Raw genomic sequence first — 14,117 nt, forward strand, 5'->3', positions numbered from 1 at the left:
AGAGTTAAAAGAAAGAAAGAAAAAAGGAAAATAAAAAGAAAAAAGGAAAATAAAAAGACCAAAAGGTCTATTTTTAAAGAAAAAATAAATAAAAAAAATATGAAAGAATAAAGATAATAATAATATAAAATGATAATATTAAAGAAATTATTAAAATATAAAATAAAGATAAAAGAAAACAATGAAATATAAAATAAATTCATTTTAATATAAATCATTTAAATAATTAAATAATAAAATTATTTTATAATATTGAAATATTTCATAAATATAATAAAAATGAACAAATAAAAGAATAGAGAAAAATAAATAAAAGAATAATAAATAATAAAATAAAATAATCAATATATTAAAAAGAAAAAAATAAATAATACATATAAATAAAAATTATAAAAATAAAAATGAATAAAATAATTTGCATAAATAAAATAATGATAAATAATTTGCATCAATAAATTAAACGCTTTTTTATTTCATATTTCTAATTTCTGTAATAAAAAAGTGCATCATTTATTTCATCATTCTTTTCATCATTTATTATCTCATTTTGAATTATTCATTATTATCTTCTTTCATTTTATAATCTCAACATTCTACTTTTATTCTTTTCATATTCTTCTACTTCCTAATTTCACTTTTTTCTTTCATGTCCTTCTTTTTCATCATTTCTCTTCCTTTTTCTCTTATTTCCTTTTTTTCGTTGCCGTAAATATAATTTAAATAACATAGAAAGTTTAAAGTGAGCTTTGTTCTTATACTATTTGAGAACCAAATTGTATAAAATTAACTAGCTCATTATTGAAAAATAGATTTATTGAATTATATGAAATGAATAATGATTTAATTCATAGTTTTCTTATATCATAAATCAACAAATTGATTTTATATTATTCATTTAAAACAATGAACTAAAAAGTTTTTATTCGTACTGAATAATATATTCTTTGTTTATAATTTCTTTATCAAGACGAAAGAACAAAATTTGTAAGTAGTTGTTTTTACTAGAACCAGTATAATACCTCAATTTTTAAAATAAAAAGTTTATATTATTGTCATACAAATGTTGACTATCAAAATCTAATAACCATTACTCATTCTTAAATTATTTGATATCATGACTTTAATTTTAATAGCTAATAGATTTTAAATATTTAGAAACGATCTAAACTTTCTAAGCAGTTTAAATAATATTTCTCATAATCAAACTCTATAATTTCTTATCAGCAAAACATTTCTATATAATTTAGACATTAACAACAATAATAAGAATTCTTAATTTTTGTTAATCCTATAAAATAATATACCATCAAAAAAGTAATGATACTCATATTTATTTAATTAGTTTATTTATTCTTATATTAAACTAAAGTTATACTTATTGTTATATCTTTAGTATTGAGCCTCGCTACTTTATTAATCAGTTCTTCATTATCAATACTATTTTTATATTTTATTTTGTTTGTCATAAGGCATACACTCAATAACTGTAAAAAAATCAAATCTTATTAATTACCATATTCGATTATTTAAAGTGTTACAAAAAAATATTTAAATTATAAGAGTTTAATTTAAATAATAAGTTGCGAGTATTAAAAAAACTAATAATCCACTGAGTGAAACATATAATGCTTTTTGTAATACTCATTTCGTTAATTTAAATAATAGTTGTAATAAGTTTAGATAAAGGTGTTTAATAATGAGTACAATTAAAAAGAATAAAGTATATCCATATTTTAGAATAAGAACAAGTTTTTAATATAATAATTTTTTCCTTTTTTTTTTAAATTTAACCAGTTGTTATGAGAATTTATTTTAATAGATTAAGTAAAAATAAGTTTACCATGATTAATAAATTGAGCATAAACAATGTCATAAAGACTCTTTTAAGAAAATAACATAACATTTAACTTTATTCTATTTTTTAATTCTTAATATCTTTGTTTATTTATAGTTTTCTCAATAAAAAACTTTTTAATTTTTGGAAGAACTAAAAAATGATGAAAAAGAATAATCAATGTCAACACCATACTCAAGTATTAGAAATATTATCAAAGAAGGATGTGTAGTAAAACAAGGTCACATTATATGGAACTGGTATAATAGATGGTTGGTATTAACAAAGGAACAATTATATTATTATGATGAGTCGAAACAAAAGTTAAGAGGGACAGTTCCTCTTGACTTTGCTTCAGTCAAAAGTTGTGAAATAGTAGACCATCCATTTTCCTTTGAAGTTTATTGTCCAGTACAAAATAAAACATATTTCTTTGAGGCTTTGAGTGAGGAAGAAAGAGCCAGTTGGATTAAAAAAATTTCTGAAGTTGTAGATATCAGTGAACCTACAGATTATCATCATTTAACCCATGTTGCATATGAAGAAGGTGGGTTTGTTGGCATTCCTTATGAATGGGAAAATGTCTTTTTAGCTTGTGGCATCACTCGTGAAGAAATTAAATCAAATAAAGAAGACGCTATAAAAGTATTAGAATTCACACAAATTTTTCAAGACGACGAAACGGAAGAAACTCAGAAACAACCCCTTCCAGAAAACGATGTCCCAGTTTTATTAAGTTTGTTTTTTTTTCATTATTCAACAAAGTAACTATCTTACATTAATCTTGGACTTTTTATTTCTTAAAAAGGGTATTATACTCAATTTTTCATCAAGTCTTTGAAACTAAATAATATGTTACGAAAATTAATCTGAGGAAATAATTGATATACAAACTAATATTGATAGAGGAATTAATTACCAGTGGTGACCCAACAATGTTGTATAAAGATTATGTCCCTATTGGAGAAGGGATGAGCGGAGTTGTATTTCATTGTTATGAAACATCAACAAATAAGGAAGTTGCTATGAAAAAGGTCTTAATAAAAAATGATTCAGTTAACGTCCAAGAAATTAAAATTATGCAAACGTTAAATCAAAGAAATATTGTTGGGTATTTAGGATGTTATGAACTAGACAATTATCTATATATCGCAATGGAGTATATGGACCGAAATAATTTGACAGCAATGTTGGACTTTTTCCCAGAGTTTTCATTAAGCGAAAGACATATTGCTTATGTTGTACATGAGTCGAATGCAGCATTAAAATATCTACACTCACTTCATAGGATTCATAGAGATATTAAGTCTGATAATATTTTATTAAACCATAGGGGTGAAGTAAAGCTTGCTGATTTTGGTATTTCTGTCCAACTTACAAAGAGAAAATCCAAACGGAACACTGTTGTTGGTACCCCTTATTGGATGGCACCAGAAGTGATAAAAGGAAAAGACTATGGGACAAATATTGATATTTGGTCATTAGGTATTATGTGTAGAGAAATGATGGAAGGTGTTCCACCATATATTGATGATCCACCATTACGGGCATTATTCAAAATTAGTACAAAAGGGATTCCTCCTGTTCAGTACGGAGATTATACACAAACTATCCTTGATTTTGTTGATAAATGTTTAACTTTTGACCCAACCAAACGACCTGATTGTGAAGAACTTGACAAAGATCCATTTATGAGTTTAGCATGTTCACGAGAAGAATTTGCTGAGTTTATTCAGAAAATTGTTCAACAAGCCGAAAAATAACAATCATTTCATTATTCAATAGTAATTTTTTGTTATTCCTTTTTAATAGTATTAATTTTTATTATAATTTTATTATACTTTACTTCTTAATAAAAAATTATTAAACTAAAAATTAAAGCTCAATGGAAGTAACACAAGATAGCATTGCTCAATTATATGATGCATTGGATCCATTTCTGAATATTGTGTTAATGCAAAACAAGGATTCAGTAACAACCCCATGTGTATTGGCTTCTATGAATGATTTAGTTTATTCATTTTTTTGTGAGCATTATTGGGACGATAAAGGGCTGGTGATTAAGATGATTGAAAAGATTGTTTCAAGATTTAGTGAACAAAGATTTGAGAGGTTTAGATTAGTAACAACAGAAAATATAGTTTTAGCTTTAGAAAGTGAGTTTGTTATTTGGAAACGAGTGAGGAAATGTTTAACGATTACATTTCTATCAATTGATACATTAGTTCATGTAAATTATATTAATACAATTTTAAATAATTCGTATCGAGATTCTTTTGTTAAACAACTACAATCACAAATGAATCTTAGTAAAAAATTAATGGCTGTATTATCTAGTTGGAGAATGAAAGGGTTTATTGATCAAAAAGAAGAATTGGGTAGGATTTTTAAATACCTTGAAGGTTATGATACTAACTTTGTTCTTTTCTTATCTAATGAGTTTCTCCTTCAAGCCCAGAAAGATTATAAAGTTATGAGCGAGAAATTCCCTATTAATAAACCAATTCAATTACAAGAAGTTTATTCAAAGGAAGTTCTTCTTATTAATGAAACACTTCCTTTAGTAAAACGAAATGCTATTACTTATTTGAATAAAATCCTTCTTGCAGACCGTTGTGAAGATTTCAAATGTATTGGTAATACCCTTGGAAATACTGAAGAACTAACTGCATTAATTGAATTGGCTGAAGTTAGTGGAATCGAAGAGAAAGTATTTATTTTTCTAAAAGATGGTGTCAAAGAAAAAACAAAAACTCAGCTTGAACACTATTGGTCAGATGATGCTGTTCGTCTTGGGGATGGTATATTAGAATTCTCAAAGAAAATTGATAAAGTCTTACCGGTACTAAAAGGTCAATGGATAGAATATTTTAAGAAAGGAATTTCAGAAGGAATACTTTCTCTTGACCCACTTAAAAAATCTCCAGATTTATTAGCTATTCTTCTTGCAGAATATTGCAATCATATTGTCTCATCTTTTTGTACTAGTGAAGAAATTGGATTAATTTGTGACTTTATTTCATTACTAAATAATAAAGATATTTTATTAATTCAATATGCAAAGTATCTTCCAGATAAAATTATGTATGGTGATGAAATTAATTTTGAAACAAATAGCTGTTTTATAAAACGATTAACAAATTTAATTGGAAAGGCATTAACATATCCTATTCAACAAATATTGTCAGAACTTCAATCCTCTCAAATTTTTACTCAACAAATCTCAAAAGTTTTACCTATACAAACCAATGTAAATATCCTTTCAAGTCAGAAACTTTTTAGATCTCCTTTTGGAATGAAGCTCCCCCCAGTGATTGACCAGTCTTGGAAAATTATAAACGACCAATACAATTCTATTCATGAAAAAAGAAAATTAGTTCTTTACGATAATTCTTCTATTGTCGAGTGTGTCATTAATAAATGTAAAACTCAAATCCCATTACCTCATTATTGTGTATTATTATTATGTCAAAGTGAACAACGGAGTGAGGAAATAATCAGTAAAGAAAATAAATTTGATATTGAGACAACTCAATTAATAATAGAAGACCTTATCAAGTCTCAATTACTCATTACTAAAGAGAATAAAACATTTCTTTTTAATAGAGAATTTAATAAAGCAGGTAATTTAAAGATAATGTGTAATTTTAAAAGAAAGAGTAAAACGGAAGAAATAAAAAAGGAAAATGAAGAAGTAGAAGAAAGAAGGTTCCAAATGGTTGTTTCTATTTTAGTAAGAATAATGAAAAGACTAAAACGAATAAGTTATCAAGATTTATGTCGTTTAACCATTGATGAATTAAAAAAGTCATTTGTTCCAGATCTCCGTATATTAAAAAGGGGGGTTGAATATATGATAGAAAATGAATATGCCCAACGAGATGAAACTGACAAAAATACTTTAATTTATATGGTTTAAACAAGTCGTTAAAAAATAAATTATTATATAAAAAGAAAGAACTTCAAAGTTAAAAAAAATAACTTTCAGAGTTAGTAAATAACACCATCAGCACTTACAGCTGCAACAGCAACTATAACAGAAATAATACTGATAATGATAGTTAATGCAATAGACCCTACAATAAGAATAGTATAAAGAATAAGTAAAATTTTCGATAATTTAACCCACTTCTTTGTATTATCATTTGTACTATCTCTAAACATAAAAATATTTATGACCCATGTTAAGCAAGTGAAAAATCCTAAAATAAATAATAGCATAGAGGTTTGTTCAGAATTTTCTTGAGAAGAATACGTTTGTTGTTGAACAAACCCTTCTTGATATGATGCGGGTTGAGTGTATACTGGTGGTTGTGTATATTGTTGATTATATTGAGGGTCTACAACAATTGCACTAGCTAATGGAGTGTATTGTGTTTCAGTTGCCATTATTTTAAATATTTCTTAAGATAATTTAAGTTTTCTTCTTTATATTTTCCACAATGTTCTAATTATTTCTTATTTCTTCTTTCTTTGACTTATACATCTGTTTATCCAGAATTTTTTTGTCATTTTATTTAGTTGATTTGTCCAGTTCTTAATTTTTATTATTTTGTAAAATCTATTTTCTTGCTTTTCTCATATTACTATTCTCTATTCCTTTGGACATTTTTTAATTTAATGCATATTTATCAACCTATTCTCACTTTTGGGTGTTCAGTTAGATAAGTTCTTTTGCACATGTTTCTTATTTGTAAGTTGGTTCTAAGAAAATTTTAGTAGAAGGGTTTGTAGTCAATTTGATTAAAGAAGAGTTTTTTGAACAATAAAAAGTTTAGGTAATATTAGGTGTATTAATTATGAGCACTACATGTAACAATTTAATTTGTTTTCACATTATAATGTTGTAAAGTAAATAAAACAATTTCTTTTTAATTTAAAGTATAGCATTTTCAATAAAAATTGATTAATGTTTATTCTTAAAACAAAGAAAACAACAGAAGAACCTAACAAGAAAAATGTTATATCTCAACAAACTAAAAAAGATTGTTTGTTTTATTAGGTCATGAATTTTCTCATTCAAATATCAAAATTATTCTTGAATTAATAAATGTTTTCTTTCTTCTTGTTCGAGTTTTTGTAGTATTACTTTTTTTTAGAATAAAATTTTTCTTTAAATGTTTTCATTAATTTTAAGTAGTGTTGTTTTGTAAATTACTTATTAAAAATGATATTCTAATAATCTCTAGGGCCTTTTTAAACAAATGTACTCTTTTCTAAGTCGATCGATCATTTTCTTTTTGTTCGAAATTCATTTATCTATACTCCTCTTTATTTTTATAAGCAAAAATCATCGAAAATCCTTGCTCTAAAGATATATTATAAATACATTTAAATAAGTTACTAAACAACATTTATTTGAAAGTTACAAACTTAGTTTTGGTCATTAATTATAAGCAGTACTCTTTAAAAATAATAATTACAATAGATTGAACAAACAATATCTTTAACAAAAGAAGAAGTGTTATTAATGAAATAATAATTAAAATAGCATTAATAATTTTATTATAAAATAAAGAATATTTTTATTTTAGTTGAAATAAATATAAAATGTTATTTTAAAAGAATTCAAATTTAATAAAATTTATAATATTTTTACTTTTTAAAAAAAAAGATTTGAAAATGAAAGAAGTAAAAAATAAATTCATTTGTTTTAAGTTTAAGGTAATTCAATTGTATCACATTTAGTAATTCCATGATGTTTTTCAAATGGACATCTGAATATATTTTTACCTGGTTTATGAATTAAGTCGTGATATTTTCCTCCAATAAAATCATAACATTTTTTTGGAGCTTGTTTTTTCCAATACTTCTTTCCACAAATAATACGTGCTATTTTTCTTTTTCTTAATTCTTCATTTTGTTTCATATTAGCTGTTTTTCTAAATCTAATACATCTTTTCTTCCATAACATATCTCTTCTTTCCAGATACATTTTTTTTAAATTCTTTTTTAATGCAAGAATTCTCTTTCGTCTCATTCTTTCTCTCATAGTTTTCATTCTAATAATTTTAGCTAATGTCCTTTGATTTAAAATATCTTTTTCAACTCCACTTAATTGCATTTGATGTTTTAATTCTTGTTCTTCTAATTGTCGTATCTTTAATTTAAATTGATTAATTAAACTTCGTTTTTCATTAATTTCATCAGCTTTTTCAAGTAACATCTTTCTAATTAATAATGCTTTCTTTTCTGCTTTAACTTTTTTGATAACTTCAATACTTCTTTTATTATACTCTTTTGCAATTTTACTTAATCTTTTAACAAGACCTCTTGCTTTACATTCTAATGACTTAATCTTCTTTTGTTCTTCTAATTTCTTTTTATAAATTCTTTCTTCTGCTGCAAGTTTTTTACTTAAAATATCTTTTAATGCTTTAATTTTTAAATACCTCATTTTTGTTCTTTCTGATCGAATTGTAGCTGTTCTTATTGCTGCTTTTCTTTCTCTTCGTGACTGAATTCCTTTTTTTGTGATTTTGATATTTGTTTCTATTTCTTTTTTAGCATTTGCTACTTCATTCATTAATTCAGTGGCTTCAATCTTTCTCTTTCTTTTCAAATCTTCTTTTTGAAGCATTAAATTAACAGCTTTGTCTTTAAGATCTTCAATCATTTTAGCTTTTTCTTCTGCCTTTTTCATTTTTTGTTGTTCTAATAATTTTTTATATCTAATTCCTTCTCTTACAATTTCTCTTTTAATTTCTTCTGCTTTTCTGAGATTTAATAATTGTTTTTGTGTTTCTTCAATAGTTAATCGTTTCATCTTTCTTTCCATTTCAACTTCTGTTCTAAATTTTTCAAATTCTAATGCTCTCATCTTTCTTAATTCCATTTCTTTTTTCATTAACGCATCTTTTCTTAACTTTCTTTCTTTATCAAATTTTTCTAATAATCGTTGATGAGCAATTTTAAAAGCTTTATCTTCCTTTTCATGTTGTGCTTTTATTTTCTTTTCCATTTCTTTTCGTTTTTTATTAAGTGCTTTCTTTAATTTTTCTATTTGAACCCTTCGTCTTTCTGCATCAATCTTATCACGTAATTGAATTTTTCTTTGATATTCTATTCGTTTCATTTCTTCTTCTGTATAATTTTTTAATGCAGCAACATCGTTTTGAGTTTCTACAAAACTTCCATTGGCACGTAACAATGCTAATTTTGCCTCTTCGACTTGTTCTCTTAAGTGTTCTCTTTTCTCAAAGTCTTGTGATTGTGCTTTGATTTTTTTCATTCGAATTTTATGCTCCTTGGCAAGTTCTTCGGTTTGTTGTAATAATGCCTTTCGTGCTTTTTTTGTTTGTTCTTTTAAAGCATTTCGTGTAACTTCTGCATCAGCAAGTTCTTTGATTAGTTTTTGTGTTTCGTTTGTATTTAATGGATCGGCTTCAACAACAGGAATAGGTTTTGAAGTGTTTGTAGCATCGTTAATCAACTTGTCAATAGAAGATTGTTTTTTTTCTGTTGCATTGACTTTTGGATTTGCAGATACAAGGACAACTAATAATACAAAATACAACAACTTCATGTAAATAATATAAACTTTTTTAGTTGTTGAGATCTTTTTTTCTTTCTTTTTTGTTTTTATCAATACTTTTTTTTAATTTTTTTTAGGTTTGTGTTTTGATTTTTAAATAACAAAATTTAGTAATGTGTTATTGAATTTTCCCAAAATAAAAAGTTCTTTTAGTATTTTTATTTTGGTAAAAAATCAAAATGAATAATAATAAAAAATCGGGAAATTAAGTAAATTAGAATAAAAAGAACTAAAAAAAATAGGAGATGTTCTCATAAAAGAAAGCTCAAAAATCAACAAGAGAGAATCTATTAAAATAATAAAAATAATTAAAAAAAACTATCTAATACAATAAAAAAATGACAAAAAATTGTTCTAAAAAAAACCAAAAAGCAGAAAAGGAATATTGAGATGATCTAAGAATTATATTATATTATGCAAGCTGTAATTATCCTTATAATTGCTGTCAGTGCTTTTGCCGCACCAAAATGTGCCCAAACTAATGTGGCTAATGTTGTGAGTGATTTAAATCCAAAGCAACCAGTGGGAACAAATGCTCTTGCTATAGAAATGTATAAAAAGGCATTGTTAAGTGAAGAGGTTAAAATCCCAGCAGAAAACAGAACTGAAGCTATTAGAGATAGACTAAACAGAATTAATAATTCTACTTCAGTCAATAAGACTCAAGAAGTTAATGAACAAATAGAGAAGATTAATGTTAGTATTAAGACTATTGAAGAAGAAACTGCTAAAGTTAATGCATCAATTATTGAATCATTTAAGAAAATTAATGAAACACAAAACACTGAAAAGATGGAATTAAAAGCTAAGATGGAAGAGATTGCAAAAGAAAGAGCCCTTATTGATTCATTAAATAAGAAGAAAGAAGAATTAAGAAAGAAGAGTATAGAATATTATAGACTTAAAATTACTGCAGAAAAGATTGTAGAAGCACAAGCAGAACAAATGAGAAATAGAAGAAGATTTATTAGAGACTTAGAAGAATCTAAAAAAAGAGTTGACGAAACAAATGAAGCACTTGAAAAAGTAAAACAAGAAGAACATAAAAAAAGATTAGAAGCAATTAAAAAAACAAAGGAATATTTAAATAATTTAAGAGGACAAGACGCTGCACAAGAAATGAAAGAAAGAGAAGAGAAATTAAGAAAAGATAGAGTTGCTGAAGTAATTAGAAGAAAGATGTTAATATTACAAGAACAAATTAAAACTGCTAAAATCCAAAATAATGAAGAACAAAGAATTCAATTAGAAAAACAATTACTTGAATTAAAAAGATATAAAAAAGCAAAAATTGCATGTGCTAGAAATGCTCTTAGAAAATATAAATTAGAAAATCAAAAGAAAGTAGAAGATTTAAAACAAAAAGTACTTGATACTAAATTAAAGAATACATTGGATATTGAAAAGAATGATTATTTAACTAAAATTAAAGCAGAATTAGCTGATGAAATTGATGAACTTAAAAAACAAAAGACAGCTTTTGAAACTGAGAAAACCATTGCAGAAAAGAAAATTGCTAATGATATGAAAATTGAACAAGAAAATTTAAAGGCTGCTCAAAGAGCCCAAATTAGAAAGAACTTTGCTTATAAAAATAATAGAAAAGATCTTGCTAAATTAAGAAGTGCTGTTTTAAAACATGAAAAAGAACAGTTAGAAAGAGCTGCAACTAAACAAATTTTAAAGAGTGTCATTAAATCTAATAACAAAAAAACTGCTTTAGACAAAGCTGCTAATTTGGATATTCTTATGGTTAAAGCTGAAACCGCTAATAAAAAGAAAATCCTTCAAACTATTTCTGATGGAATTAAATCCACTCTTGAAACTGAAAAGAAAGCTCTTGAAGGACTTAAGAATTTAGCTGTTAAATCTAAAGAAGAAAGACAAGTACTTAAGACTCAAATTGCTCGTGACATTCTTGTAGATGCTCATAATAGACACTTGGCTGAATTGAAAGAAAGAAAACATGAAATTGAAGAACTTGTTAAAGAGAAAATCGCTAAAAGAAATAGAAAAGCTGCTTTGAAATTAAATAAAGCCCAAAGTAAAATCGCTCTTGCTGGATTACAAGGAAAATTAGATAAGAAATATATCCTTAAGAGACAAGAGGTTGCATTGAAAAATGCTAAGGCTTTGTCTGATGCCGTTAAAGGACTTGTTCCAAAGAAAGGAGATAAGTTCTTAAAATTAAAGAACTTCAAAGTAAATTGTGGTTCATTAGCTAAGAAAATGTCAACCCCATGCCAAAAAAAATAAACAAATTCACGTAGAGATACATTGAGATTTATTTAGAATTCTTTCTCTTTTTATTTATGTTTTATTTACTACTTAAATATTGTTATTTATATCAAATAATTTTATATTTTTAGTTTATTATTGTTTTATGGAAGTTTAATTTGTTATATCATCTTTGTTTATTGAACTAATTTTTTTAAAGAATTGATTTTTAAGTCTTCTGTTTTATTGAAATAATTACCTATGGAGTGTGTTAGACAAATATAATATATTAAATAAATCAGCACTTTTGTATGCCATAGAATAAAGTTGCTTACGTAAAAAATTGTTGTTGAAAAAAAGTGGAATAGTTTACGACTTTTGAGTATTGTCATACTAAAATAATTTTGGTTGAAGTAACAGAACAAGTGGTAGGTAATTTTGTTGTTTGATAATTTTTATGCTAAAACTATATTCACAACTTTCTCCTTTTTCATAACAAGAAAAAAACTAAAAACAAAACCTTCCTTATTTTTATTCATAGTTTATTAAAAAATAATAGATGTACTTTGATTCAAATTGGAGAAAACGTAATGAGTTTATTCAAGATAAAGAGTCAAGACAAGTATTGTCTTAAATATAAAAAATATATTATTTATTTTCATCTTTTCTTTAGTATTAATTTTTTATCTATTTGTTCAAACTATATGTTTATAGTAAATATATTTATAATTTATCATATATTATAAAAAAACCAAATAAAAACTTCATAATCACAAAAGTTTTTGAACTCTTCTTATGACAGATGTGGTATTGAATATTGTTAAGCTCTTCCTTATCACACAGCCCCCACTACAACCAATTATCAAAGGCCACTACGAAGAAATCGTTCAAACAAAGTCATCAGAAGAATTATTTATTATTGTTTTTCCTTTACAAAATAAGTTCTTTCTTGACGCAGACATTCCTTTTGAAGATAAGTTTAAGGCAGTTAATTGTTGTATTGAAGCACTAAAACCTGAAAATGCAGAGAGCATATTAAAATTGATTGAAATTAATTATTCGTTAACAAATCAAAATGGTATTATTCCAAAAGAGTGCATGTGTTTTGTTTCTGAAATGTTGAAAGATATAAGCAGTATAAGACGGTCTATTGAAACTTTACTAATTAATAACTCTACTTCTTGGAAAGAATTTCTTCAAACTCATTTACAACGTACTCTTTATTGCCAAGACTTTCTTAAAACTCAGTCCATCGTTCCTATTGAAGTTCTTCTTGAACCTACTGCCCCTCCAGCAGAAATTGCTGATAAACAAATTAGACTTGAATTGCAAAAAAATCAAATCATGGAGTTACTTCCTTTTGCTTCACAAGAAAAACTTGTAAATATCACAAAACAACTCCAAGTTATGGGTCACAAGGATACTTTAGATTATGAGTTTGAGATCGATAAATTTAATAGCGAAGAGGTACAACAATTCTTAAACATATTATGTAATTAATTATTGATTTATGTAATTGTTTATTTAACCAAAAATGTTTGTGATGATTATTGATTAAAAAATTTTCATTTAAGATTCTTTTTCTAAAAATAATAAATAGTACAAAAGAATAAATATCAAATAGTATGATTCATTTGTTTAATGCATCAAATGATATATGAAAGAGAAATATAAAAAGAGTTAATTTGATTATAAAATTAGTTATAGAACATTTAAATTTATTTAAATATGATTTTATATTTAAAATGAAATTTAATCTTCTATTATTCATGATTTACATATAATAATTCTTATTTCATTTATCTCTTCTTTTTCTTGTTATAATTCTTTATTTTGTTATTTTATGTATTTGAAAAATGATATAGTTATTTCTTTAATACTCATTCTGATTTTAAATTATAAATATTGTTAAACTTTTTTCTTTTTTTCTTTATTAATTTTCTTGATACATCTTTTATTATTTCTCTTATTTTAATTCTTAATCATTTGTGTTTGTTTCTTGTAATATTATAATTTGTATATGTTATTCTTTTATTTTATATTTCTTTTTTATCATTGATTATTTAAATTATCTTATTGTACTTCATCATCATTGAAATTACTGTTTGTTTAATAGTTCAATATTAAATCTTCTTTTCTGTATAATCAACGTATTGAATAAGTTAATAAATATATTTGAATTATTCATTTTTTTCTTTTCATTATCTATAATTCATTTTGAAGTTTTATTTCATGTGTTGATAGTAACAGTTAAATAGTATTAATCAATACTATATAACACAATATTAAATATCAATATTATTTATTTATATTTGTAATACTATTTCAATTAAATTATATCAACAATAGAAGAATGACATTGATGAAAAATATTAAATTTATTAATATAATCTTTTATTTCATGATATTTATAATCTATTCTATTCTTCTAATTCTAATTATTATCATTCATAGATTCTTTGAATAGATTTTAGTATAAGTTAAAAGTATTTTATTTGTATTTTTATGTTCAGAATAATAATGTTTATCAAT

General features: G+C 24.6%; 5 protein-coding genes across 5 annotated transcripts, besides 23 other annotated features; 3 read left to right on the plus strand and 2 right to left on the minus strand.

The window, feature by feature from the left end:
• Positions 1-6: 6 nt before the first annotated feature.
• Positions 7-56: a microsatellite.
• Positions 57-74: 18 nt separating this feature from the next.
• Positions 75-198: a microsatellite.
• Positions 97-253: a microsatellite.
• Positions 254-264: 11 nt separating this feature from the next.
• Positions 265-410: a microsatellite.
• Positions 411-506: 96 nt separating this feature from the next.
• Positions 507-678: a microsatellite.
• Positions 598-698: a microsatellite.
• A 324-nt stretch (positions 699-1,022) lies between these two features.
• Positions 1,023-1,051: a sequence feature (AT_rich).
• Positions 1,052-1,326: 275 nt separating this feature from the next.
• Positions 1,327-1,363: a sequence feature (AT_rich).
• Positions 1,364-1,538: 175 nt separating this feature from the next.
• Positions 1,539-1,579: a sequence feature (AT_rich).
• Positions 1,580-1,749: 170 nt separating this feature from the next.
• Positions 1,750-1,790: a sequence feature (AT_rich).
• A 224-nt stretch (positions 1,791-2,014) lies between these two features.
• EDI_014780 (serine/threonine protein kinase, putative) lies at positions 2,015-3,597 on the plus strand (the record flags this gene model as incomplete). Its single annotated transcript, XM_001735651.1, has 2 exons — positions 2,015-2,570; positions 2,741-3,597. The coding sequence occupies 2 exons, from the start codon at positions 2,015-2,017 to the stop codon at positions 3,595-3,597; spliced, it is 1,413 nt and encodes a 470-aa protein (XP_001735703.1).
• Positions 3,598-3,636: 39 nt separating this feature from the next.
• Positions 3,637-3,714: a sequence feature (AT_rich).
• Positions 3,715-3,719: 5 nt separating this feature from the next.
• EDI_014790 (cullin, putative) lies at positions 3,720-5,753 on the plus strand (the record flags this gene model as incomplete). The annotated part of the gene is made up of 1 exon (XM_001735652.1): positions 3,720-5,753. The coding sequence occupies one exon, from the start codon at positions 3,720-3,722 to the stop codon at positions 5,751-5,753; it is 2,034 nt and encodes a 677-aa protein (XP_001735704.1).
• Positions 4,066-4,095: a sequence feature (AT_rich).
• An 8-nt stretch (positions 5,754-5,761) lies between the features above and the next one.
• Positions 5,762-5,787: a sequence feature (AT_rich).
• A 37-nt stretch (positions 5,788-5,824) lies between these two features.
• Positions 5,825-6,223, minus strand: EDI_014800 (uncharacterized protein; the record flags this gene model as incomplete). The annotated part of the gene is made up of 1 exon (XM_001735653.1): positions 5,825-6,223. The coding sequence occupies one exon, from the start codon at positions 6,221-6,223 to the stop codon at positions 5,825-5,827; it is 399 nt and encodes a 132-aa protein (XP_001735705.1).
• Positions 6,224-7,298: 1,075 nt separating this feature from the next.
• Positions 7,299-7,447: a sequence feature (AT_rich).
• A 46-nt stretch (positions 7,448-7,493) lies between these two features.
• Positions 7,494-9,359, minus strand: EDI_014810 (nuclease sbcCD subunit C, putative; the record flags this gene model as incomplete). Its single annotated transcript, XM_001735654.1, has 1 exon — positions 7,494-9,359. One exon carries the CDS (start codon positions 9,357-9,359, stop codon positions 7,494-7,496), a length of 1,866 nt encoding a protein of 621 aa, XP_001735706.1.
• Positions 9,360-9,394: 35 nt separating this feature from the next.
• Positions 9,395-9,464: a microsatellite.
• A 74-nt stretch (positions 9,465-9,538) lies between these two features.
• Positions 9,539-9,718: a microsatellite.
• Positions 9,719-9,782: 64 nt separating this feature from the next.
• Positions 9,783-11,624, plus strand: EDI_014820 (DNA double-strand break repair Rad50 ATPase, putative; the record flags this gene model as incomplete). Its single annotated transcript, XM_001735655.1, has 1 exon — positions 9,783-11,624. The coding sequence occupies one exon, from the start codon at positions 9,783-9,785 to the stop codon at positions 11,622-11,624; it is 1,842 nt and encodes a 613-aa protein (XP_001735707.1).
• A 47-nt stretch (positions 11,625-11,671) lies between these two features.
• Positions 11,672-11,746: a sequence feature (AT_rich).
• A 116-nt stretch (positions 11,747-11,862) lies between these two features.
• Positions 11,863-11,884: a sequence feature (AT_rich).
• A 331-nt stretch (positions 11,885-12,215) lies between these two features.
• Positions 12,216-12,336: a sequence feature (AT_rich).
• A 929-nt stretch (positions 12,337-13,265) lies between these two features.
• Positions 13,266-13,342: a sequence feature (AT_rich).
• A 158-nt stretch (positions 13,343-13,500) lies between these two features.
• Positions 13,501-13,638: a microsatellite.
• Positions 13,639-13,866: 228 nt separating this feature from the next.
• Positions 13,867-13,925: a sequence feature (AT_rich).
• A 25-nt stretch (positions 13,926-13,950) lies between these two features.
• Positions 13,951-14,000: a sequence feature (AT_rich).
• Positions 14,001-14,117: the final 117 nt, after the last annotated feature.

This window comes from Entamoeba dispar, genomic scaffold (genome assembly GCF_000209125.1).
Source record: "Entamoeba dispar SAW760 scf_1105229459311 genomic scaffold, whole genome shotgun sequence".
Taxonomy (NCBI): domain Eukaryota; phylum Evosea; order Mastigamoebida; family Endamoebidae; genus Entamoeba; species Entamoeba dispar.